A 24,961-nucleotide genomic window follows, 5' to 3' on the forward strand; every position below is an offset into this window, starting at 1 on the left:
TGTATTACAGAAAACACCCAGAGCAACCCAAGACCATTTCATGTTTACCACTCTGTATTCATTCCTTTGTTTAATAAACATGTGTTGAGAACTTGCCTGATGCCAGGCCCTAAACAAGAGTCTGTACTCCACCTAGCTCACATCTTGTTGGTATTACCCTTGCTCACATTTGTTGGAATATCAACAAATTAAAAACTAAATATGAAAGGTGGTAAAATGTGCTATTAAAATAAATCAATAAAGCAAAGTGAAGAAGATAATAATAATATTTTATAAAGAGTGGTCAGAAAAGGCCAGTATCATAAGATGACCTTTGGTCATCAGTCAGTGAAAATGAGGGAATTCTTAGGTGGATATCTGGGTGAATGGATACTAGTGCTAATTCCTGAGATGGGAGCTATTTAAAGAACAAAGAGGAAATTGGTTGGCGATGAAGTCAGAAAGATGGGTATGGTGGTTGTGCTGCTGAGATGTTTCAGGAAGGGCAAGATTGTGAAGGATGACCACTATTAAGTCTTTTTATTTTACACTGAATGATATTGGAAGCTACTGGTGTGTTTAAATCTAAGGAATAATGTGATATGACTTACAGTTCTGTTTTTGACCTCTTTTGATTTCTTTTCTCATCTTGTGATCTCACTGTTTTTGAAGGATTTAAAAAAAAAATGCATGCGTGGATGTAGGGTTTTCCAGTATATATGGTCCATTAGCAGTAGAAATACACATATATTTAACCAATCGCAAATCACTTTCATCTGTATTATCATGATCAAAATTTGAAAATAGATGTTTTTAACACTACCAATTGATTTTTAATATGTTTTGGGCCATAAGCAACTAGTTATAGTATCCCTATAGTATGCTGATTTTTATAACTTGGACTCTGCTGTTGAACTTTTGGTGCTTTAAACATTGACTAGAATATAGACGTATATCAGAGAATACCAGGAGATTATGTTCTTTTCTTTTTTAATTCAACTTGTAATGTCATTCGTTCCCTTAAATAATGCAATACTAGAATTTAAATAGCCTTTCTTAAAAGTGAGCTGGAAGTTTTTGACAGATGTTTGGCATCTGATTGAGGGTCCATCAGGATGTATAAGTCAGTATACCTACCTCTTTTAAATTTGAAGATTTGATGGTACCTTCTGAGAAACTTGGCAGTTTCTCCTGCCTTTAATTCCACTGCCTGATGGATGACAAACAGTCTTTTGAATAAGGAATAAGTTTACATCTCAACACTTCTAAGCTGTGTAATCTTCTTGGAGACATTTTAAAAGATGATTAGGATCCTAATGTATGTTGAAATTTAACTAAATGTACTACTACCAATATAAGTAATTAAATTGAAGAGACAGTGTGGATGAACCAGCTACATTCTAGCTTAGCTAAAATCTGATTAACAGGTTGGGCAATAGTAATTCTGTCAAAACTGGCTTCTCTACTTGGAGGCTGGCAAGTTTCTTTTGCATATTGATCCTAAGATATATCCTAGGATATAAATGGTAATATGTGAATTTAAAAGGTGACAGGGAGATCTTAGACTTGAAGAAGCAGGATATTTAATCCAGAGTTGACACTAGTTTATTTCAGTTTTTGTATGAGTGAAACAAATGTTTCAGTGTCTTAAAAGGAAGAGACTAGTATATTTCTGCTTTATGAGAGGAAGACAGAGTAATTTTCAGTGAGGAAAAGTTTTTACAACAAATTCTTCAGGTCACTTTATAGCTGTAAGCCTTCAGACTTAGTTGGGACATCAATCTTACTATTAGATAGCCTGTGAATCATACCACTGCCCCAGTAATCATAAAAGGGGTTTAAAAGGTCACTGTTCTATTAAGTCCACTGTGTTCTAAACTATTTGGAAGATGACCAGAAGACACTTGTGAGTTGGTACACTACGGTATGTATACTGGCAGAGCAGGAATGAGTAAAATGAGTTACAGAGTCATGTCTTGCTGACCTTGTTGAGAAAGACTAATTCCTACAAATAACAAATAAAATGAAGTAAAATTGCAGTTTTGCTCAGGTCAAGATGTAATCCAACAAGGGAAAGATTCAAACACTGTCAGATCCAAAAAATAAGAAAAAGTTATATTCCAGTGTATCTGAACTACTGGGCTGTGCCTCTGTGTGCCACAGCCTCCAGGCAAGGACATTACAACAACTTACTCAGAAGTATATATTAAGTTGAGATCAAAGGATAACCCGCATGCTGATGCCAGTTATTTACCAAATCCTGTTAGGGAATCCGGTCCCCCTGCTCGCTGCTTACAAAATCAATACTCACAAATGTTGGTAGAAAGGAAAGGTGGCTTTAATCAGAATGCCAGCAATCTGGGGAGTTAGTGGACTCAGCGTACCCCAAAAACCACCTCTGAAGATTCTGCTTGGCTATGGAAGTTTTTAAAGAGAGACATGGAGGTAATCTCCGTTAATCATTGAGGTAGGGGGTCAGAGTCGTCCCCCACTGTGTGCAGACTTGTGTGTAGGCTTGTCGACTTCTTGTGATTTTTCTTTAGATGCTGTCTTGTTCTCACAGTTTATTCACGAGATTATTGAAGGGGTAGCTGAGGAAGAGATCTGGTCATCTGTTAATGACTTCTTTATTTCTACTTCTTTGATCTACGGAAAGAACCAACACGTTAGGCAAAGTATTGTGTGATCAAAAGATGTGAAAGTTGTGCTAGGGCTGGAGATGAATAGAGCATGAAGGTGTCTGGTTTAAGGTTAGTGACAAGACAAAACGGGCCTCATGCAGAGAGCTCTTTCCTGCAAAGAGCTTTTTCCTGCCAGAAGCTTCTTACAAATTCCCACATGTCAGAACATCATTCCATTTCCTTCGGATCGTGGGCAAAGGTCCGTCTTCTGTAACTTCATGCTGACATAGGGCGCCGTATTCTTAGAGTGGAAGATGTCTACATGGGTCTGTAGCATCTCTTTGCTGACAGTTGTACTTGCCCATTTACATATATGGGCAGAACAAGCTACAATTATTTTCATGCCCACAAAGATATAGATTCTTATGAGCAATAGCGTTAATTCCATTCTCTTAAGGCCTAGCCATAGATTCAGTATTGCTCAAGATGGAGCCGTTTATGTCATGGGGGCAATCTGGTCATCATGCAGTTAGCTTTTTCCTTCTGGTGACAGTTACAATAGCTATAAAACAACTCAGGACTGTGCATCAGATGCTGGGTCTGTGAGTCTATTGTCCTAATCCTTAGCTGCTTGAGCCTGCTCTTTTGGGACTCAGGGAGGCCTGGGGGGGCCTGGGAGACCAGCTTTTCTATCAACTAGAGGCAGGGAGCATGGAGGGGCCTTTGTACTTGGGGTGGCAGGGGGACAGGTGCGCACAGGGTTCAACTCAGTTCCAATCAAAGTCAGAGTTTTTCTGGTCTGCTACTCTATTGCTTTAGCCCTCACCTTCTGTTTCCTCTATACAGATGTTTAAAGTTTGTTAATTTGGATTGTCAGAAGATAAACTGAGGCATATGAAAATTTTTTAAAGGTTACTTGAGCAAAAGTCGATTCGGATAGGGCAGCATCCCATTGAACAGAGTTGTATAAAATAAAAGACTTTTATAGTCAGAAGGGAAGTTAGACAAAGAAAAAAAAAGCAAAAAAGCAAAAAAAAAAAAGTTGGTTATTGCAAGGTTGCTCTCCTTTAGGGGATGGCAGATTACCTTACTTGATTCCTGCTTGGCTGGTTTCCATTGCTGGGAGAGCTGAAACTCTAAGTCTCGGTTTGGTGACGTGGTTTAACATAAATGAATGCACTTTGGGCCTGTTGTTTTTAACAGGATACATTTAAAATTTTTAAAGTTGCTTTTCCTGATGACCCATTAACTCCTAAAAATTTTGAGATTCTATCGTTCTTTGACCGGTTTTCCAGAGAAATCCATTTCCTTCTGGTAACTGTGTAAGCCAGTAAACTGCAGTTACCTTTTTTGCCTTCTCTGAAATCTTTCCAGTTAATCCTTGTTTGGCTCCAGTCATTTCAGCATCACTTCATCATTTCAGAAAGCATCATGGACCTTATGATATGAGAGAATGTGAGATCAGCTGGTCAAGGCATGCATGGGCCAATCGAGTAGCAACTGGGTGCACATGGCTATTTGAATTTATATTTAAATTAATTAAAATTGTGTTAAAGGAAAAATTAATTTCCACAGTCGCACTAGCCACGTTTCAAGTGCTAAGTACCCTAGTGGCTAGTGGATACCATAATCATCGTAGAGGAACATTTCCATCGTTGCAGAAAGTTCTGTTGGAAAGCACTGGTTCAGACCAAAGAAACCAAACAACCCTGCGTCTAAAATTTAAGAGCACTGTAGAGCCTCATTTAAGCCATTACATGTTACTCAAAGTCGCAAAAAGTTACTAACGAACTAAAAGAAAAAAAAAATCTACTTCAATTCAACATTTTCCCTCTACTGTTTACCTAAGCAGAGAATGGTCAAAGAAGGAGGCAGGAGAAGCAAAGAAGGTGAGGAAACTCTCAACGGGACTCTTTCATTCTGAAGAGGTTTCTACTGCCATTTCCCTTTATAAAGGTGTTATCTGCCAAAACAGATATTTGATGAATTTATAATCTTAAGTACCCAATTTTTTTTTCCCTGCCTAACTAACACTGTTGTACTGTTTCCTATGGTCACAAATGAGTCAGAAACCACTGGCTGAGGAGATCTATGTGACATCTATTTTAAAGTAATAGCAGGTAGCAGGTGTCTCATTGATCTAAGTTGTCTATTTTCTTTTTCTTATCTCTTGGCTTTGATTCAAAGCTAATGTAATTAAATGATCATCCCGAAATAGATGAGCCTCAGAGGAATTTTAAAGTTTTTATTAAAATATAGCATGAAGAAAAGCACACGAATCCTGTGTGCAGCTCAATTAAATATCACCAAGTGAATATACCTGCGTAACTCCCACCATTTTAAACCCCCAAAGCCCTCTATGTGCCCTCTCCCAATAATTATCTCTTCCTTTCTTCTCAGAAGTAGCCATTATCCTGACTTCTTATCCCATGGATTGCTTTGTCCTATTTTGTTTTGTTTCGGTTTTTTTATTGAAGTACAGTTGGTTTACAATGTTGTGTTAGTTTCTGCCATACAGCAAAGTGATTCAGTTATAGATATATATATATATTATATATACATTCTTTTTCATATTCTTTTCCATTATGGTTTATCACAGGATATTGAATATATTAATAGTTCCCTGTGCTATACAGTAGGACCTTGTTGTTTACCAGTTTGTCCTAATTTTTGGAATGGAATTATACAATCTGAGTTTTTTATGCCTGGCTTCTTTGGATCAAGGTCATGTTCCTGGCAGGCATATTGTTGCACGTGGTTGTACTTCTCATTTCTATTGCTGTCTAGTATTGCACTGAATGAATACAGTGCCATGTGTTACCGAGTCCAAGCTCGCTCTGCTCGCCACATGACAGGGCAATGAATCGGAGACGAGGTGCTGAGGCAAGGAACAGGACTTTATTCGGAAAGCCGGCAGACCAAGAAGATGGCAGACTAGTGTCTCTGAAAAACCATCTTATCAGGGTCTGGATGCCAGTTTCTTTTATAGCATCAGAGAGGGAGAGGTGGTGAGGAAGTAAAGTCAAAGGGCCATCAGTCTTGCGAAACATCTGGAATGACCAGCCTCGGAGAGGGGATGTGTTAGTTTCCTTTTTCTTGCAGCCATTCGCAGGTGGGCAGGGTTCCCTGAGGCAGGCCATTATATATGACTACAGTAACAAAAGCAACGAAAAGCAAAGGTTAAAGTCAAAGAAACAGGTCCAACGTGGAGTCCGATTTAGCTCTTCCCTGTTACACACGTATCCACCCCACTGTCATACATATCTGGGTTGCTGGATTGTTATGAACATTCTTGTACATTTATTTGATGCACATTTGCCAGTATTCCTGTTGGTTAAAACCCTCAATGCATTTTTTGGATTTTAAAATGGAACGGCTCTGGGACAGGATGTACGATTCTGCTGTCCCTTCTTTATAAGTGCAGTGTGTAAAGGTTTGGGTTTTCTTTTTCTTTTTTTTTTTTTTTAAGAAGGGTATAGTGGGTTTTTAGGAACATCTGGTCTGGACTGGGACAGGTCTGCCACAACAGAACTGTGTGAATTTTGCACCTTAATAAATACTTTCACCAGTGATTCTGAGGAAGCAGCATAGACTCATACGGCAGTAACTGTACTTCTCTCTGCTGCCAGTAATCCACAACCTGGCTTTCGTTAGACTCAGTTGCCACAATGTCCAAAGATAATGCCAGTCACTGGGGCAGAACCCAGGATCTCATCATCTATTTGTGCTCAGAGAGGCACTAGCTTTTGGGGATAGCCTGGAAAAATAACCTCAATATCCGTGTGCCTGTTCAATGCATCTTTAATAAAGCCCTGAGTTGCCAAATGGAAGGAGAGGAAATTGGGCAAAATCCTAGGTGAGAAAGGGACACAGAAGATCCCATATTTCTGTTTCATGGTCAACCTCTCTGATAAGAGTTTTTTGGGGGTTTTTTTGCAAATCTTGAAACTTCGGACCTGGACTATGTAGGTTTTGTTCTTCCCCGTGAGACAAGTAAAGGAGAAAGAGGAGAGGATTAAAGATCAGGGAGAGGTCTTTTGTTCTCACTGTTGGCACGTTTAGTCATAACAGTTTGATAAGACATTAATTAGAAAATGAAGAGCTGAGTGGATTCAGGGAGAAAGAGGTCTTGCTTTCTCAGCATGATCTCAAAGCTTAGCTTAAAAACAATCATTAACAAATGTAAAGGGCAAAACCTATGCAGCTAGCTTCACAAAGCTATCTCTCCATTCTGAGGCTCCCCGCAAGCATCCAGCAAGGGAAGCCATTGATAGGGAGGGTCTGGGAAGCTTCTGACCAAAGCAAGTAGTTTATATGCAAATTTTACCTTCTATGTGAGGGAATAGAATACAGTTGGACAGGATGAATTGGGAGATTGGGATTGACATATATACACTAATATGTATAAAACGGAGAACTAATAAGAACCTGCTGTATAAAAATAAAATCAGGGCTTCCCTGGTGGTGCAGTGGTTGAGAATCTGCCTGCCAATGCGGGGGACACGGGTTCGAGCCCTGGTCTGGGAGGATCCCACATGCCGCGGAGCAGCTGGGCCCGTGAGCCACAACTACTGAGCCTGCGCGTCTGGAGCCTGTGCTCCGTAACAAGAGAGGCCGCGATAGTGAGAGGCCCGCGCACCGCGATGAAGAGTGGTCCCCGCTTGACGCAACTAGAGAAAGCCCTCGCACAGAGACGAAGATCCAACACAGCCAAAAATAAATAAATTTAAAAAAATAAAATAATAAAATAAAATAAAATTCAAAAAAAATTAAAAATTAAAAAAAAAGAATACATTTGGACATTCACATATTTGTAATGTCCAAACATGGCTGGGATTAGGATTTTTTAAAATAAAAATCTTTAGCACATATCACTACCACCACCATCACCACTGTGGGGCTTGCATCCCGCAGGCCTACGAGGACTGGGCTTGCCCAGCTTCAAGACCAAAGAAAGAGCCTGAAGTCAGCGACAGAGACATCAATAGTTTAACGGAGCGGGGAGCTTACACGTCTGAAGCAAGGTCCTGGAGCAACACCCCACCGTGTGCAGCTGAGAGCGGGTAGGACATGGTGGCAGTCTTCACTCCCTGGGGGAAGAGGAGGTTACCCATTATAGGGGAATTGACGGCAGATGGGCTCATTAGTTACCAGGGAAACCAGCAGAGGGGCACGCCCCTCACCGCCCCTTTGTTAAGAAGAATCACCAGCTGGGACCTGGGGCAAGTGCATAGGAAGGGCAGTCCTTTGCTTAGGGTGTAGGTGAAGCAGGCACTGGTGAGACAGGAGATATACAGAGAGCAAGAGAACAGCCGTCTTGAGTGGCCTGACCATACAAACACCACCCTAGATCTACTTGAATCTGAATCTTTAGGAATGGGAACCAGGAATCGTGTTTTTCAGAAACTTCCAGGAGATTCTGATATGCATCTGATGTGAGACTCACTCCTCTAGATAGAGCCTGATGGTGCATGGCTTATCTTCGCCTCAAGTGATAAGGGGTTAGTTATTTAGATTGCATTGTTTTATAGGAAGAGGGGACTTTGCATAAGAAAAGAGGGGACTTTGCACAAGTAGCAACAAGGGCCTCAGGGTGAACATCAGTCATTGCCTTTGGGATGTAATGTACTCATATAACTCCTGGGACTACTGTGGTGAATTATTGATCTCCTAATTCTTCTGCATGAACTTTATGATGCATTCATTTATTGATATTTATGAATATTATTAAATATTTATTGAACACATGGTACCATGCCAGGTATTACTCTAGATATTGAGAATACAGTGGTGAAGATAAGGTTTCTGACATTTAGATCTTATTCCTCCCTCACTTTCAGCTATTGTTTTTTATTCCTGCAAGTGTCTTTCTTCTCTTATTGCTATATATCTGCTGAAATATTATATAAAATCTGTATTGTTAAGTCAATAACTGTACATACAGTTCCAAGCCAGTAGCCTCTGCAAAAGGACTTGTTTTACAAGCGTAGTGCCTAAGGAGCAACCTATTCATTTACTCTCTTTTTCTTAATGGCTTTTGACTGGGTTCTTGATGGCTAACATTGCTAAATGTCTCACTCTTGTAAAAACAAAGCCATTCTTTAAAAAAATCCCATAAAAAGCTTGCTGGCAGGTTACTTCCAGCCACCAAAGTATTTTCCACCTGGATTCCTTTGATTTGTTTCATGATTGATCTCTTTCAGAGAGACCTTTCTCAAATGTCAATCTGAACTTTTCATTTTCCTTCCGAAAATTCTTGAGTTTCACCCTATATCTTTCAGCACAAAGATCAAACTCTTTAGCTTATCTCTGGAGTCACTGGGGATCTAGACCCTGCCTTATCTCCTGCTGCTCCCTCACGTTTTCCTCCTCACTGAAACCAGCTATATAGTCCTCTGATAGCACCAGGCTAGTTCATTGTAGCACCTTGGCTCAGACAAGTCCTCTGCCCGGAATGGCTCCTCACTAACCCCTGTCAGTCTTCAAAACTCAGTTCTGTTGCAAGAAAATTTCCCTGACTGCTTATGGATTCAGATTCTTCTAATTGTGCTGCTATCGTATTGCAGTGCTATAGTGCCCTGTACTGCCCTCTATTTTGGGGGCTCTCCCCTCTTGACTAACCTCCTTCAGGGCAAAGCATATGCTCAGAGTACCTGGGACGAAATAGATGCTGAATAAATGTAAAATCAGTGGGATCAGTGTTCTTTTCTGTTGTGTTGATTCCTCATTGCCTGACACGTGGGGAGCATTAGATAAATACTGACTGAAAGAATAAATGAATACAACGAACTATGTATACTTTTACTTCTTGTCTTCTGAATACTACATATCGTGTGAGAATCTATGACACAAGAGGTGGTGTATTTATTGATCTAAGTGCATGGGCACTAATTATTGACTAGCAGTTTTAATGATGCTGTTAACACTGAAGATTCGTGGTGGAAATACCCAGTCAGGTGATCTATCTGTGATTTTTGAACCATTACCCAAAATGATATCTAGCCCTAAAGTAATTCACGTCCTCTAAATTTGTGCTACCCAATATGCTAGCTGTTAACCACATGTGGAAACTAATCAATTAATTAATTAAATTTGAATAATTTCAAATTTGCTTTCTCGGTCTCATTAAACATAATAGTTTTCAGTAGCCACATGTAGCTAGTGGCTGCTGTATTGCAAGCACTGATATCGAATATTAGATTTAATGATACAGTAACAAGTTCATAAACTGGAAATTTACCCATTTTGCTCTTGCTTTTTTTAAGTAAAATTTTGAGAAGAAATATGGTAGTCATAAGTAAATACGCTTCAAAACATGATGAATACCTTGACATAAAATTGCTTATTGAAACCAAAAAGTATTTGCTAAATTAATGCCAAGTGAACGTTAAAGAAGAAGAGTTTCATTAGGAGTTCCTAAATACAAGTCGCATGCCACTAAAAAAAAGATCTGTAACTTTGAATTTCAATGTAATTCAGTATTGGCGGTAGTTTCCAATTTTTGGCAAAATAAGCATATTTATAGGATTTGTATACGTTAACACTCTTTACTTAAGCTGGTTGTATTTTGTAAAAGCTTTTTCCAATACGTGTCTATAACTCTGTAGGATCATTTTCTTAAGTCAGGCTGAGGAACACTTGATATGTATAAAGCACAGAATACTAAATAGGGATTGATTAAATCATAATATTTTGGTGCATTTATGCTGAAAGCTTTAAATGATACTATAGCATAATGTGTATCATCTTTGAAAGCATGAAGAAAGGGCTGAGCTTTACAAAACAGTTAAGATACATGTACCCTAAATATAACACTATAGTGCAAATATTTTCTCAAACTTTTTCTATTGCATTGTTAAAGTTTGCTTTAGATTAAGAGAAACACATTTTCTAAAATCTATCCTGTATTGTACTGGATAAAATTATAGGAAATAGAAATATATAAGCCATAAAAGCTCACACTAGATAAAACCGTGATTCCATTTCTATTGGTTTGTCTAAAACAAGATTTCAGGAGCTTGAAACCTCTTGGGTCAAACAGAGTCAGCTGTTAGAGGGTTTTTCAACATAAGATTGCCTTCACCATTGTAAAGTTGTATTAGATTTCTTCTTGTACAGAATACGGCTTTACTATATAAGGAAATATAAAGAAAGTGGTAAGGAGAGAGGTGATATTTTTCTTTCCCTGTCCTGATCTTACAGTCTTTTCATCCAAATCACAGAACAGATCACTCTGGTTTAAAATGCCTCCTTCTCTGGCAATAGACTTTTCTTGGGGGTTCTTTCTTTTCTCTCCTGAAGTGGAGGTCCTCATAGCCGAGCTAATTCCTCCCATGCTCTATTCCTCTCTCTTTTTTTCTTTTGTTTTCAGGGCATACAGAGCAATAAACAGAGCTGGGTCATGTTTTCATGCTGCTCTTATGGCTTCTGTGTCCCCAGTTTTATTTTTTTAGGGATAATACCAATATCTAGCACATATCAAGAGTAGGCATGGTGCAAAGTGTGCTACTAAACAATTCTCTCAACCACGCTAGGAGGTAGTTCGGTGGACAGAAAGTGAGAAAGAGAAATGGGTCACATAGGTAGTATTGCTGGAGACAGAATTTAAACACAGGGAGAGACCATGCTCTCTGTTACAATATCGCATTGCCTCCCTGGAAAAACACCCACTGTTCCCTTCAGAGTCAACTAATGTCTTCACCTTGGAGGGGAGGACAAAGTTTTCCTCAGCCCTCTTCGGGTCCCTAGCTGGGTCTGAAAATTAAACTGACCAAGATTAACAGGAGAAAAACATAACCGAATTGATTTAATACACGTTTTACGTAACACAGGACTCTTCATAAGGAAATGAAGACCCACAGAAACAGACCTGAATATTTTCACGCTAGGTTTGATGGAGAGCGGGCAGTCCTGTAGAAATATGATGGGTCAGAAGGGTATGAGTCAAGTGCAAACTGGGGGGAACTTAGCAAGGCCTGTTTGTTCTTCTCAGCACCTCTTTGTCTTCAGAGATAAGGATGCCCCTTTCCTCGGGGTATAGGGAGGCACCTCTCACAGGAGGGTTTTATGGGGAGAAGGCAGAAGGTCAAAGTGACCTTCCTGCTTCTGCCATTTTTTCATACTCCTTCAGCTTAAAGCATTCAGTATGCCAAGGTGACATATTTGGGGCTCATGTGTCCTAAACCCCACCAAGAGATATAAGCCATGATACTTCTTAACCTACATTTTCCAAAAGGGTTATAGGAACATAACTGAAAACTCTCACTTCTACTACTGTAACTTGACTTCTCCTATTTCAGGTCTCTTCTTAAATCACGAAAGAACTAATTTTCTTCCTGATTTAGAAATTGTCATCTAACGATCTGTTACCTACAATAGAAATGCTGAAATCATAAAACATTTTATTTATACATTTTATTTATAGTAAATAGATTACATGGAACAGGCATTTCTCCAAAGAAGATATACAGATCGCTAACAAGCACATCATTAGCCGTCCAGGATATGCAAATCAAAACTACAGGGAGGTTCCACTTCACACACACTTGTGTGGCTATAATAAAAATAAATTAACAGGTGTTGACAAAGATGTGGAGAAACTGGAACACTCATTTGTTGCTGGTGGGGATATAAAGCAGTGCAGCCACTCTGGAAAATAGTCTGATAGTTCCTCTAAGCATTAACATAGAGTTGTCATATGATGGAGCAATTCTAGGTACATACCCAAGGGAAATTAAACAAATGGGCACACAATAACTTGCAAATAAATGTTGATAGCAGCACTATTTTTTTGGAGATGGAAAGCAGATCAGTGGTTGCCTAGGGCTGAATGGAGAGATGAGTGAGAGTAAGAAGTGAGGCTAGGGGCTTCCCTGGTGGCGCAGTGGTTGAGAATCTGCCTGCCAATGCAGGGGACACGGGTTCGAGCCCTGGTCTGGGAAGATCCCACGTGCCGCGGAGCAGCTGGACCCGTGAGCCACAGTTACTGAGCCTGCGCGTCTGGAGCCTGTGCTCCGCAACAAGAGAGGCCGCGATAGTGAGAGGCCCGCGCACCGTGAAGAGTGGCCCCCGCTCGCCACAACTAGAGAAAGCCCTTGCACAGAAACGAAGACCCAACACAGCCATAAATAAATAAATTAATTAATTAATTTAAAAAAAAAAAAAGTGAGGCTAATGAGTTCAAGGTTTCTTTCTGAGGTGGTGAACATGTTCTATATTTAGGTTGTCATAATGGTTGCACAGCTCTATGAATATACTAAAAAACGTTGCATCGAATGCTTTAAATGGGAAAATTTTACGGTATGTAAACTGTATATTATTACTTTTTTTTAAAAAAAAGATGACAGGAAAAATAAATCTCAGTATTGTTTAAATTAGATATTGACTAGAACTCTCCAGAAGATAAACTTTTTTATATATTTCTTATAAATGATTTACTGTAACTCCATATAATATGTTTTCATTCTAGTTTTGTATTTCATTTTTTTCCTCTCTATTCTACCAAAGCCCAGGTTTAGTACTTGATTCTTGGGAGGAAGAAAAAGTAAGAACAAAAGATGGATTTTATAAATCTTTCACTGTTGCCTAAAAATCACTTTTTCTAGACAGTGATAAACTTCGTCACTTAGTAGAAACGATGCCTGCTATTCTTCACATTCAGTCCCTAGTGTGAAAGCTGTTCTGTCTCCTCACTATCTCCTTCTTAAAGCAGAATGATGTGATGGGGAAGAGCAGGACTTGAGAGTTGCACAGACTTAGATTCACTGGTGCTTCAACCTCCTACAAGGTACGTGACTGAGGGCAAACTAGATAACTTCCCTAAGCATATTTCTTCCTACTGCCTCCAGATTTTAGTCAGCTTGGAGATGATGTATGTCAAGTGCCTGGCATTAGGTAGCTCCTTGATAGAAGCTTTTTATATATTAACCATGACTCAACCTTCCAGAAGAGGGCATGGAACTTATAACTGACATCTGTGTTGGTTCTGGAGCATTTGAAAGGCCCTTGCTACCACCTTCCTCCCTCAAAGACAAATATCTCCCCTACCCCCAGTCCTGTGGCTGACGCCTGAAATTCCACTATTACAGGCTCCTTTCATCACTTCAAAATATATTTTTTAAAAATAAATTTATTTATTTATTTATTTATGGCTGTGTTGGGTCTTCGTTTCTGTGCAAGGGCTTTCTCTAGTTGCGGCGAGCGGGGGCCACTCTTCATCGCGGTGCGCGGGCCTCTCACTATCGTGGCCTCTCTTGTTGCGGAGCACAGGCTCCAGACGCACAGGCTCAGCAGTTGTGGCTCACGGGCCCAGTTGCTCCGCGGCATGTGGCATCTTCCCAGACCAGGGCTCGAACCCGTGTCCCCTGCATCGGCAGGCGGACTCTCAACCACTGCGCCACCAGGGAAGCCCACTTCAAAATATTTGATCACTATGTAAATAAAAATGCGTATTAAAGTAAAAATAATTTAAACAATTATATTCCAGGTCTATATCAATGTAAGTGAATTTTTCTTCCTTTTCTTATAAAAACAAAACAAAAAAGCCTTTAGTGGTATGGCAGGTAAGACCAAAAGACACACTGAGGGACTGAAGATGAGCTGGAGTGGGCACTGCTTGCTGGGGGCGGCAGCTATCATCTTTCATGTCGCGTAGGTCTGCGTTTCTGGCAGGGCTTTAGTGAAAACAAAATTTTAAACCTCCACCCCCACACCCCGCAATTCCTTCTTCTATTTTTGAAGAGTGAATTTGTGTTGAAACACCATTTTCCAGCCCTGATAATTTGCTCAACTTCATCACAGTGATCACAGGAGATGAGTTTTCACAATCCTGCCTTGGCTGACCCTGGCTGAGTCAGTGGCCAGCTCATCTATCTTCCTTCTCTTTATGAATCATCCTAGGCAAAAAGGACAATGGACAAGAGATGCAGAAAAGCCTCTTTTCTCCCCAGGATAATCCAGCTCTAATTCCTCAGGAGGGGCAGATTTGGGCCATTTTAAACCAAGGTCATTTTTGTTCAAGGCTCCACTAGTTTGCCTAGTTTGCACCTCCCAGCAGAGGCACTAACTCGGGGTGGGAGGGGGGGAGGAAATGCTAAAACCTGTTTATCTGAAAACAATGACAACAAAATCCCCACCAACCAAAGATCCTATAAATCATTTCACTTCCAACTCACAAAACATTCTAGTTAAGCAAATTTTGTCTTCCCTCTAGGCAAACAAAGTGCCAGATTACTAGAATACAAGTAGTCTGAACACGTGTGAAAAGGAGAGATTCAGATTCACATGTTCCAAGGTCATCTTCACAGCTTCACAATGATGCTTTGATGTCACTTCCTGAAAGGCCTTGATTTGAATTTAAATTGTTGTTTGCTAGAAATGTTTAGAGTTCAGTCAATAAACCCAACGTAAACTTTCCTTTAAGGGCAAAAAACATTATTTGTTTAATTTACAAATGTTGATTTGGTTAATTTGTACCCTTAATTATGATCAGGTTCAAAGACAAAGTTCAAAGGCCCAGATTACAGCATACAGTTTTGATGCCATTTTCAGTAACTCTACTAAAAATAAATTAACAGAATAAATGCTGGGCAGTTACTTTTAACTGCTTTGGTTTTATTGGTCCTTTCTTTTTGGTACATAGGAATATGTAGATGATGTTTGAAAAATATTTAGCAGCAGAATTCTATTGACAGTTTATTCTCACTGAAACATAAGCATGCTAATTTTATGGTTTCAAGATTTCTTCTGTTTGCAGTAGCCAAGATATAAACGCAACCTAAGTGTCCATGTATAGATGAATGGATAAAGAAGATGTGGCATATATATACAATGGAATATTACTCACCCATAAAAAAAACAAATGAAATCTTGCCATTTGTGACAACATGGTTGGACCTAGAGGGTATTATGCTAAATGAAATAAATCAGACAGAGAAAGACAAATACTGTATGATTTCACTGACATGTGGTATCTAAAAAACAAGCACTAAACATTTCAATCAAATCTAATAGCTGTGTTTTTATACAGAGTAAAAGCAGGAGTTGTAAACTCCAAGTATTACAAGGACTGGCAAGTAATTGTGTGAATCAAACCTAGCATAAGATCCAGGGAATAGCTGGGCTCTTGGACAAATAGGAGAATATATGCTGTACCTAAATGCATTCAAATTCAAAAGTTTTGAGAACCTCGGCTGGTCAAACAAAACATATCTTCAGGCTCAATTGGCCCACAGGCCACAGATGTGGGGTCCCTTGTCCAAAGACATTTAAAGCTTCTACAGGACAAAACTTTGACAAAATTAATGGTGGTGGGATGGGGGGAGATATGTGATTCTAGAGATTTCAATACCGTAATTTCTCTGTTTCTTAAAATAGATGAGGATCTTTTTCTCTGATTGATGACTGATACGTGTAAAATGATGAAATCATTTTGGCTAAAGGATTACCTAAAGATAGGAAATATATTCTATTAATAGGCAATGGTTGTGTTTACCCTCTTAGAGCCAGGTTTGTGTCTGGCAATTTTTTTAGTCCTTCTTATTTGTATTGCTGTATTATTTAACATGTGACCAAGGGTGACGTTTGGGATATAGAATATGACTTTTTGAATATAAATGTACCCATCTAGCCCTATATAGGCCCTTCCATCACATTAATTCAAATATATGATTTTTAATGTGGCTCATGTTTTGAATATTATTAAGGTGAACCTTTAAGATGGAACTGGGAAGTGTGTTATTGCAGATGTATTTTTTTCTGTGGAATGTCCAAGGATAAATACATAAGTAGATTCCTAACTAGGACAAGTTGCTTCAAATCCACTCAGGTAGGAAAGCAGTCAAAGGCTGGGAGGTACACTGAAGTGGCCTACAGGCTTTTGCAGTAGAATCATTGAAGAATATTAGTAATGTAATAAGACAGAATTTTGATTAAAACAGCTAATTAAATAAACAAAATAATTTGGAGGAAACTGCTGGTTTCATTTCTTGATGCCCAAGAAATTAACCATTCTACCTTTGTGAAAGACAACAAATAAGAAATCAAGCAGATAAGACTTTTTTAAATGACCAAGCTTTGTGACACATATGAGATGGATTTCAAATGTCTGCAGATTTTATACATATTGAATAATACAAAATAGATTATGGTTGAAAATGTTATATATTTTATCCTAACTCCTTGATAATTAGTCACCTACCTTTGGGAACTAAATCAACTCCTGGTTATAAAGAGTTATCATCAATCAGAACATCTCAGTTCTTTTTCTAGGTAAATAGTTTGGTATTTTTATGTACAGCATTTAATAAGCACCGGGTTTGTTATTTTTGACAGTGCTACCCAAAGTCACTTTTGATACACTACATGTCCTTTACTGGCATAAGCTTTATATTGTGGTACAAAAATATCTAGAAGAAACATGTCCATTAATATCTCATGAGAAAGGTAATTTGTAATATGAATATCTGTGAAGCTGAACTTTCAACCACGGGGGTAAAACTTTTGTTTTAAGGTGACAGAAGCAAATGAAAATATTAAAAGATCTGGTTCAGTTAAGATCTGAAATATACATTATATATATGAAATATATTAGCATATTAGATACCAACATCATGTAATAGTCACACTATCAATAATATTTAACAATATTATTAATAATTATTAATTAAATATATTCATTTCCTTAAAATGAATTAGGTCTTGACTATAGAGCATTCTTGACAAAAGACTGATGAGAAAAGCAAGCTCCAAGCAGAAATCTGTCTGGCGGTTAGCTGGCAGTGTAAAGCACTGAGAGGCTGACATATTCTTTTGTGAGAAGACTGTGAGATGTAACTGATAATTCAGTTTATCTGCCACAGTAGGTTGTTGCACGTAATTATCCTTAGACCTCATCAGCCCTAAGAGAATGGCCTGACACACCATAGGAAATCAGGTTCTGTGTGCTTAGCTAATGTCCCATCACAGCATGGAAAAGCAAGAAGCTTTGGAAGCTGTGATTATATTAAGGTTCCTGTTTATAAAAAAAAAAAAAAATGTTTTCTTTTAGAATTCTGAGGAGTTGAAAAGTCATAACACGATCTTACTTGGATTAGCCTACCTTCACCTGAGATTCACATTGGCTTCTATCTTATCAAATGGACCCAAATCATTAGTCTTGGGATACAACCAACATTAAAATGTATTTTGATATTAATCAGTAATGTAAGAGGGAAAGGGCTATGAGCAGGCACTGATTAAAGTTGATTATTTCCAAAAACCATGCACTGCCCAAGAGGAATAAGCCATAAAGAGGCATTTGCAAATCAGTGTTTCACCTCACTATCTTCAACTATTGTTATTATGAATCAATTTGCTTTCGTTTTAGTCTATCCATATTTGGGAAAATGCAGGATGCCAGGATTATAACCAACAATTATGTAGTAAAACACAATTCTGATTGTAGCAGACATGCACTGCTTGTATACTTCAGTACTGGGACAGTCAGACCATGCGTGAATTGGAAATGAGGAGAGAACCGATTTTATTCAGTTTATCAGAGTACAGGAGATTGCTTGTATTATCTATTTCTGATTTATTTTCTAATGCAAATAGTTGTTATAGCTCATTTGTTCTGTGTGGAATTTAAATCCTTTGTAGGGAAATTTATGTGCTCTTAATGGGATTTTTTTTTTCCACTAAAACTCTGATAAAATGTTTTGTTCTTCCTTCTCACCTGCAATTTTTGCTATGGCGAATACAGAAATGAGTAAGACAGTCCATATTCAGTCTATTAAAAGTGGGAGTGGGGGGTAGAGAGTAAAAGTAAAATAGTGCATTGCAATATAACAAGTGCTGTCGGTAATGAAGATACAGTACCTATAAGGTGTTCCTGGGATAGAGGCGTTCTCAGTGGGGAATACAAACAAAAGGAAGCCTAACAGCTGAGTATCCAAGATGTTGCTACTGATACCTACTATAGAAAAACATGATTGGCATATATAATATATAGGTATTTCAATTGTGGAACTTTATAGATAATGAATCTTAAAAAAGGTATTTCCATTCAGTCCTGTAATTTCTTTAGATTTGCCTTTTTTATTTGAAAGAAAAAGTATTCAGGCCCCATGGAACTCTCAAGAGGTAACTTTTGAATAACACATTTATTAAAAATAAACATCAGATACTAAACTCAGCCTCCATTGTACGATTTTACTATAACAAAGAGCAAAACATTTAATAGTTTTCAGTTAGAGCCTTTCAGTGAAAGCTTTGAGATAAAGCAACTACAGTTTCAAAGTAATCAAGCCAACTCTGAATTAGTATTAACCAGAACTACTATACACATAAAGGAGAGCTATCCCCTCCAATAAGGGGAAGCATATAGAAAACATGGGGAAGTTAACAGTATGAACAATAAAACAGGAGTAAAATAGGTAGCAGGAAACATCGTAGGGAGGTGAACTTTATAAAAAGAGTGAATTATCCTTTTAAGATGTAAAAACCTTGCAACGGGAAAATAATTCAATTTCTAAGCCTCTGCTCTCTCCTTGTATTAAGAAATTTTTCCCTCTGTAATTAGGTATTGGCTTTTCTTCTCCTGAGTAAGATCACCTGGTTATTTAAGTGTTTATACTTCTGTTATTACTACTTGTTCTGTGACACAAATGTTTGTCTCCACATCCTCAAGGCTTAAAGACAAATTAAGTAGTAGATCTAAAGTTACTGTGGTAAGCCCCACTTTCCTACTGATTTTTAAGTATGTCTCATGGGTATGTATATTAGGATTAAATGGCTTTATTACTTGTAAAAGGAAAGTAATAACCAATTTAGCAGATTTCAGGCTACAAGAATATCTTTACCTACCTGGCCTCAGTTATTCTGGTAAGATGGTGACAGATAAGCAGATTTTGAAATAAGAAAATTAAAAGGCATTTTAAATGTTGCTGAGACTAAGATGTTTAACTCCTGATTCTGGTTGACCAGACAGATCTGTGTAATGGAAGCTAGTTACCAGAAAACAGAGAGCTTTACTGCATGAAACCTTCCATTATTTATGAAAAGTCCAATGCTATGTATAATTCATCCAGATCAACTGGTTCCTACACACTGATTTTTGGGAAGGATGTGAGAGAATTATTCAGATTCAGATTTAGGGCTTAAAGACTATTGAGAAATAGGAAGGTACTGAGAGAGAGAGTCTCATCAGAGCAGATTTAAGTAACCTCGTTGACCTAGAACTGTCCCAGCAAAATTGTCAGTCTCAAGGCCAGGCCAAAATATTGCTTGAAGGATGGGATAAATGAAATAACATCACATCAGATGCATTCCTTGATTTTTCAGGTAGCATAGCTTCAGAAAAAAAACAATTCCAATACCACAAGTTGAGAATTATCTGTTTAGCTCTAACATTCTGAAGTAATTCCAAAACAGTACAATACTTAACCTATTCAGCATTCTGTTGCCCCTGAAATAGGATTCTGTGTTTTAAATGGCTTACCAAAAACTATTATCTTGTAATTTTGAGGTAAACGTCTCTATTTTCTTATACAACCAAACATGTTAAACTATCTTAGTACATTACCATTTTAACAGGTCATCTTTTAGTCTTTAGGTGCAGTTTTCACATTGTTTTGCTCAGTATTATAAAAATTTACTTAACACCTTGTAGACCCTTTTAACAATGCTGCATATCCTTTGTAATCTTATTTGGTATACTATAATCATGTTCAGTTATTTTTGTATTATTTACAGTGAATTAAAGTGAATAGACCCACTCCCCCCTCCCCCTACCCCACAATTAAAAATAAAAATAAAAACTAAGAAGACTACAAGAAATGAGATTAGGTTCTGAGAGGAAGGAACTCCTAATCATTCAAGTGTGGGGATACGAAGTCAGCTTTCTGCACCCACCGTTCTCTGTGCTACAGAAAACCTTTGTGGGACTACTGCCAAGTATTTTCTAAAACCTTTCAAGAAGCTCCAGTAGATTTCTGGATTTGTTCCTTTAAAATCAGGATACTCTGCCTTTGCTCAGGAGGCAGCATGGCAATCTGATCTGCAGTCAGTTGAAGAACCTGCATGATCAAAGCTGCCTTTTCTTGATCCTGTGGGGTGACCTGGCTCTGCCCAGGACTAAAACTGCTAGGCTGGCCTCCACCTTGCTTGCCTGCCCCTTGCATGCCTGCCCCTTGCATGCCTGCCCCTTGCATGCCCGCTCCCTGCATGCCTGCCCCCTGCATGCCCGCTCCCTGCATGCCTGCCCCTTGCATGCCCGCCCCCTGCATGCCTGCCCCTTGCATGCCCGCCCCCTGCATGCCTGCCCCTTGCATGCCCGCCCCCTGCATGCCTGCTCCTTGCATGCCTGCCCCCTGCATGCCTGCCCCTTGCATGCCCGCCCCCTGCATGCCTGCTCCTTGCATACCTGCCCCCTGCATGCCAGCTCCAGGATTTCCCACCCCTGAAATGCTTGGGACCTGTCTGGGTCCCTGAGGACCACCTGCCCCCATATTAATAGGACCAGCACCCTGAATTCCCCCAGTCATAGGGCCTCTTGAACTGGGGCCAGGGCCCCTCATCTCCATTCCTCTTGCATCCATGCCTCTCGCTTCCATCCCTCTGGCTTCCATTGCACAGGTTTCCATTCCTCTTCTTTCCATTACTCGTGTCTCTAAGACCTCAGTTTCCATGGCTCGAGTCTCCATCCCTCGAGAATCTCTGCTACCTCTACCATCCATAGGTAGACCCCTTTGATCTATCATGGGTCCTCTGGGTTCTCCAATGAGCATTCTGGGATCTGCTAATGGCCCTCCCCTCATGTCATGTGAGGAAGGGCCCCGGCTGTCATGACCAGACGCATGGTGCATTGGAGGACCCTGATGTGGTGGGCCAAGATAGCCTCTGGGCTCTACTTCTCCAGTGACTGAAAGCAAAGTTCCTCCACGTGGGTCATTTGGAGCATCCCCTAACAGTCCTCGAGGAGGTAGGCCACCAGCAGTCATGGGTCCACGAGACATAGGAGCTCTAGGATCTGATATCTGCACCTGCCCCCGCTCTAAGGGCACCGGACCAACCCCTGGCATTCCAACTTGGGGCTGCATTGCTCCACCAGGAGTTAAGGGGCCAGGGCCAGGGCCAGGTCCAGCAACTGCAGCTGGAATTGGGCCCGGGGCTGGAATTCCACCCTGGATAGGGGTCTGCATCAGAGGAGGGATGTCTTTCACAGGTCTTCTGGCCAAATGCTGAGGCTGAGGGGCTGGAGGATTCTGCTGGTTCAGCAGAACATTAGGTCCTGGGCAAAGGCCAGGGGCAGGGCCAGAAACGGATTGAGATTTGCCTGGGATGAGTGGTGTGACATGTATTTTGCGATGCAGAATTTTCAGAGCAATCTCTGGATCCATGATTCTCATCACTACTTGCGCCTGCAACAGCGCATAAGCCAGCTGTGGGTTTTGAAGTAACATATTTCGAGCTTCCTGGTGACTGTTTTGGACACAGAGCTTCATCTGCTTCATCAGCTCAAACATCTGCTCCGGGGGAAGGCTAGCGACTGCTCTGGTAATTGACTCAGGGGCATCTTCTGGATCGATGGGGTCCCCATAGGGTGAGTCAATGATGGGCGCTGCAGGCCCTAGGCTCTTTAACTCCTCCTTGTTCTTTTCACTGGCAGCGTTGTCCACCCGAAGCGCTCGCCCGCTGAACTCCCGCCCGTTAAGGTTCCGCATGGCACTAAGCGCGGTCTCCTGGTCTTGGTACTCGCAGAAGCCATAACCCTTAGGTTTTCCCGTCTCTCTATCGTATACCAGCCGGAAACTCACAACGGAACCAACCTCGGAGAAAATGTCCTTCAACTGCTCCTCAGTTGCCTCATACGGAATGTTCCCCACGAACACGGAACGCAGTGATCGATCCATTGCCGGGTCTCTCACCGTCAAACTAGACATGACTCCGGTTGTGCACACACAGCGGAGAGCGGATTCTTCCCCGAGTCGTCCTCTTGCGACTCACACTTCCGCCGCGCAACGGAAGCGGCTTTCAAAATCCGGGCAGAAACTGACCTACTCTGCTTGAATCGTTCCGCTAATCCGCGGCATCTGCACCTCTACGTTCCACTAACTAAATTAAGGCGTTCTGACCCTGGTGCTTCACTGAGGCTTATGATTCCTTTCTCATCTCTTATTCTGCAGACATTTCCACGGCGCGCCACCACCCCCGCTAGGAAAAAGCTTGGTGCGGGTTGACCACAGTAAAGATGGCCGCATAGACTTCACAATGGTAACTAGGAGAGGCCGCCTCCCATGACGTCAAGGGCGGTTTTGCTTCCGTTTGCCTGGCGGGAAACCGCTAACTGAAAGAGATAAAGGGGGCGTGTTCTGCGTTCTGATACAAGTATTTCCGTATAGCAGTTTCTCCTTATTAGAGTACATTTACGCTATATTTAAAATCACAGTGCAGACAGTGAGGGAAAAGTGTAGTCGTTTCAAAGCAGATTTGGGATTTTCTCATTAAAATACAAAAGTAATAGCTCCTTTTTAGAAAAGCATTTTTGGACAATAACTGCCCAGAAATACAAGCTGAAGGCGTGTGCTAGCTCCATCCCCGCCCCCATCCTGTTGCTTCAGGCAGCCGCTGTCGATAGGTGTCTGGTCCTTATAAGTTTATCTTTGTGCACGCACTCAGCAGTCGAGCTATTCATAATGATACTTTTTTCTTAATTATATTAATCGATATTAATAATAATAATTAATTGAATTTTAGGGCTACAGCGGATGAGTTTAAAGTATTTAACCATTCTTATACTGTAGGCATTTAGATTGGTTCTGATTATTATAAATTGATGAAATGATTTCACTACCTCTATTATGAAGGAGAAAACAAACTGTAGTTTCTATTCTGCTGCTATTTTTGCTGGCAGAAGTTGAAACATGTGGAATGTGGGTCTTTCCCCTGTTTAACAGGGAATAGAATTGAAGCTTGGAGAGGGCTAGGCAATTTGCTAAGCAGCCAATAACCGGCAAAGCCTGAATTCTTACCCAGGTTGGTCCCTCACAGCGCCAGAGCGTCTCTGCCCCATATTGTAGCTACTAGCAACTTGTAGCCTGTCGAGTACTTGAAAGGTGGCTAGTGTGATTGAGAAATTGAACTTTTAATTTCATTACTTTTATTAATTTTAATATAAAAACGTATTCACTTAGGCTTTTGGAAAACTTTTTAGTATGTTTGGAACAACTTGAGTATGGAATCTACTTTTGCAATGATAAAATTTATTAAATTTAAATAAAAAGTATTTTCAGTTAAAATTTAGCATTCTAATTGAGATGTACTATACTTGTAAAATACATGCAAGATTTTGAAGACTAAGTATAAAAAGGTAAAAATATCTCATTAATTTTTTATTTTTTCATGTTGAAGTGATATGTTTAGTACATTGGATTAAACAAAATATATATTTAACATTAATATCACTCATTTTATTTTACTTTTTTATGTGGTTACTTAGAAAAATTAAAATTACATATATAGATTGCATTACATATCTATGAACTGTACTGCTGCAGAGCCTAAGTCTTAACTCTTAAGCAGAGAACCATTTTATTCTATGTATGCCTTTTGAGGAGATTATGAAACTTTACGTTTCATCAAAAAATTGTGTTATGAATCTTGGGTATCATAGTTCAATGAATAGATCTGAAATGAGTGTGAGGGTTTAGCTACAAATCAGACAAAGCATCCATTTACCTTCAAGTGTTTTAATAGTTCTTTAAAACAGGCTTGGACATAGCTATTCATTCAAGATGTATGATAGCCTATATCTGCAAATGATAAAGTGTATTACTTGATAGTAATTTTTTTCCCCCTGATTCTTTTATTTGAGGTGGGGCAGGGGTGGAGGGGAGTTGAAGATGGTATCATTTCAGAAAACTAAAAACAAGTTCTTTAGGTTCATTTGTCTCCTTTTCATACCATCTCTTTACTAAGAAAGCCAAGACTTTTTTTTTTTTTTTTTATGGCTGCATTGGGTCTTCATTGCTGCCTGTGGGTTTTCTCTAGCTGTGGCGAGCAGGGGCTACTCTTTGTGGTGGTACGCAGGCTTCTCATCGCGGTGGCTTCTCTTGTTGTGGAGCACGGGCTCTAGGCACGTGGGCTTCAGTAGTTGTGGCACACAGGCTCAGTAGTTGTGGCTCATGGGCTCTAGAGCGCAGGCTCAGTAGTTGTGGCGCAGGGGCTTAGTTGCTCCGCAGCATGTGGGATCTTCCCTGACCAGGGCTCAAACCCATGTCCCCTGCATTAGCAGGTGGATTCTTAACCACTGCACCACCAGGGAAGCCCCAAGCCATGACTTTTTAACACGCATTCTGTCGAGGACAACTTAGATGTCGATTACA

The 24,961-nt window shown here is 39.9% G+C and overlaps 2 protein-coding genes across 4 annotated transcripts in view; one reads left to right on the plus strand and one right to left on the minus strand.

Annotated features, from left to right (window-relative positions):
• Positions 1–24,961, plus strand: part of PRKG1 (protein kinase cGMP-dependent 1) — a 1,248,399-nt gene that overhangs the window by 681,096 nt on the left and 542,342 nt on the right. The window lies entirely within an intron of this gene.
• Positions 18,721–22,577, minus strand: CSTF2T (cleavage stimulation factor subunit 2 tau variant). The gene has a single exon (XM_036828093.1). It carries the CDS (start codon positions 22,517–22,519, stop codon positions 20,549–20,551), a length of 1,971 nt encoding a protein of 656 aa, XP_036683988.1. The 5' UTR covers positions 22,520–22,577; the 3' UTR covers positions 18,721–20,548.

The sequence above is a fragment of the Balaenoptera musculus genome, chromosome 16, assembly GCF_009873245.2.
Source record: "Balaenoptera musculus isolate JJ_BM4_2016_0621 chromosome 16, mBalMus1.pri.v3, whole genome shotgun sequence".
NCBI lineage: Eukaryota > Metazoa > Chordata > Mammalia > Artiodactyla > Balaenopteridae > Balaenoptera > Balaenoptera musculus.

Excerpts from the sequence above, each read along its gene's own strand:
- CSTF2T (XM_036828093.1), bottom strand. The coding sequence starts at position 22,519 with ATGTCTAGTTTGACGGTGAGAGACCCGGCAATGGATCGATCACTGCGT.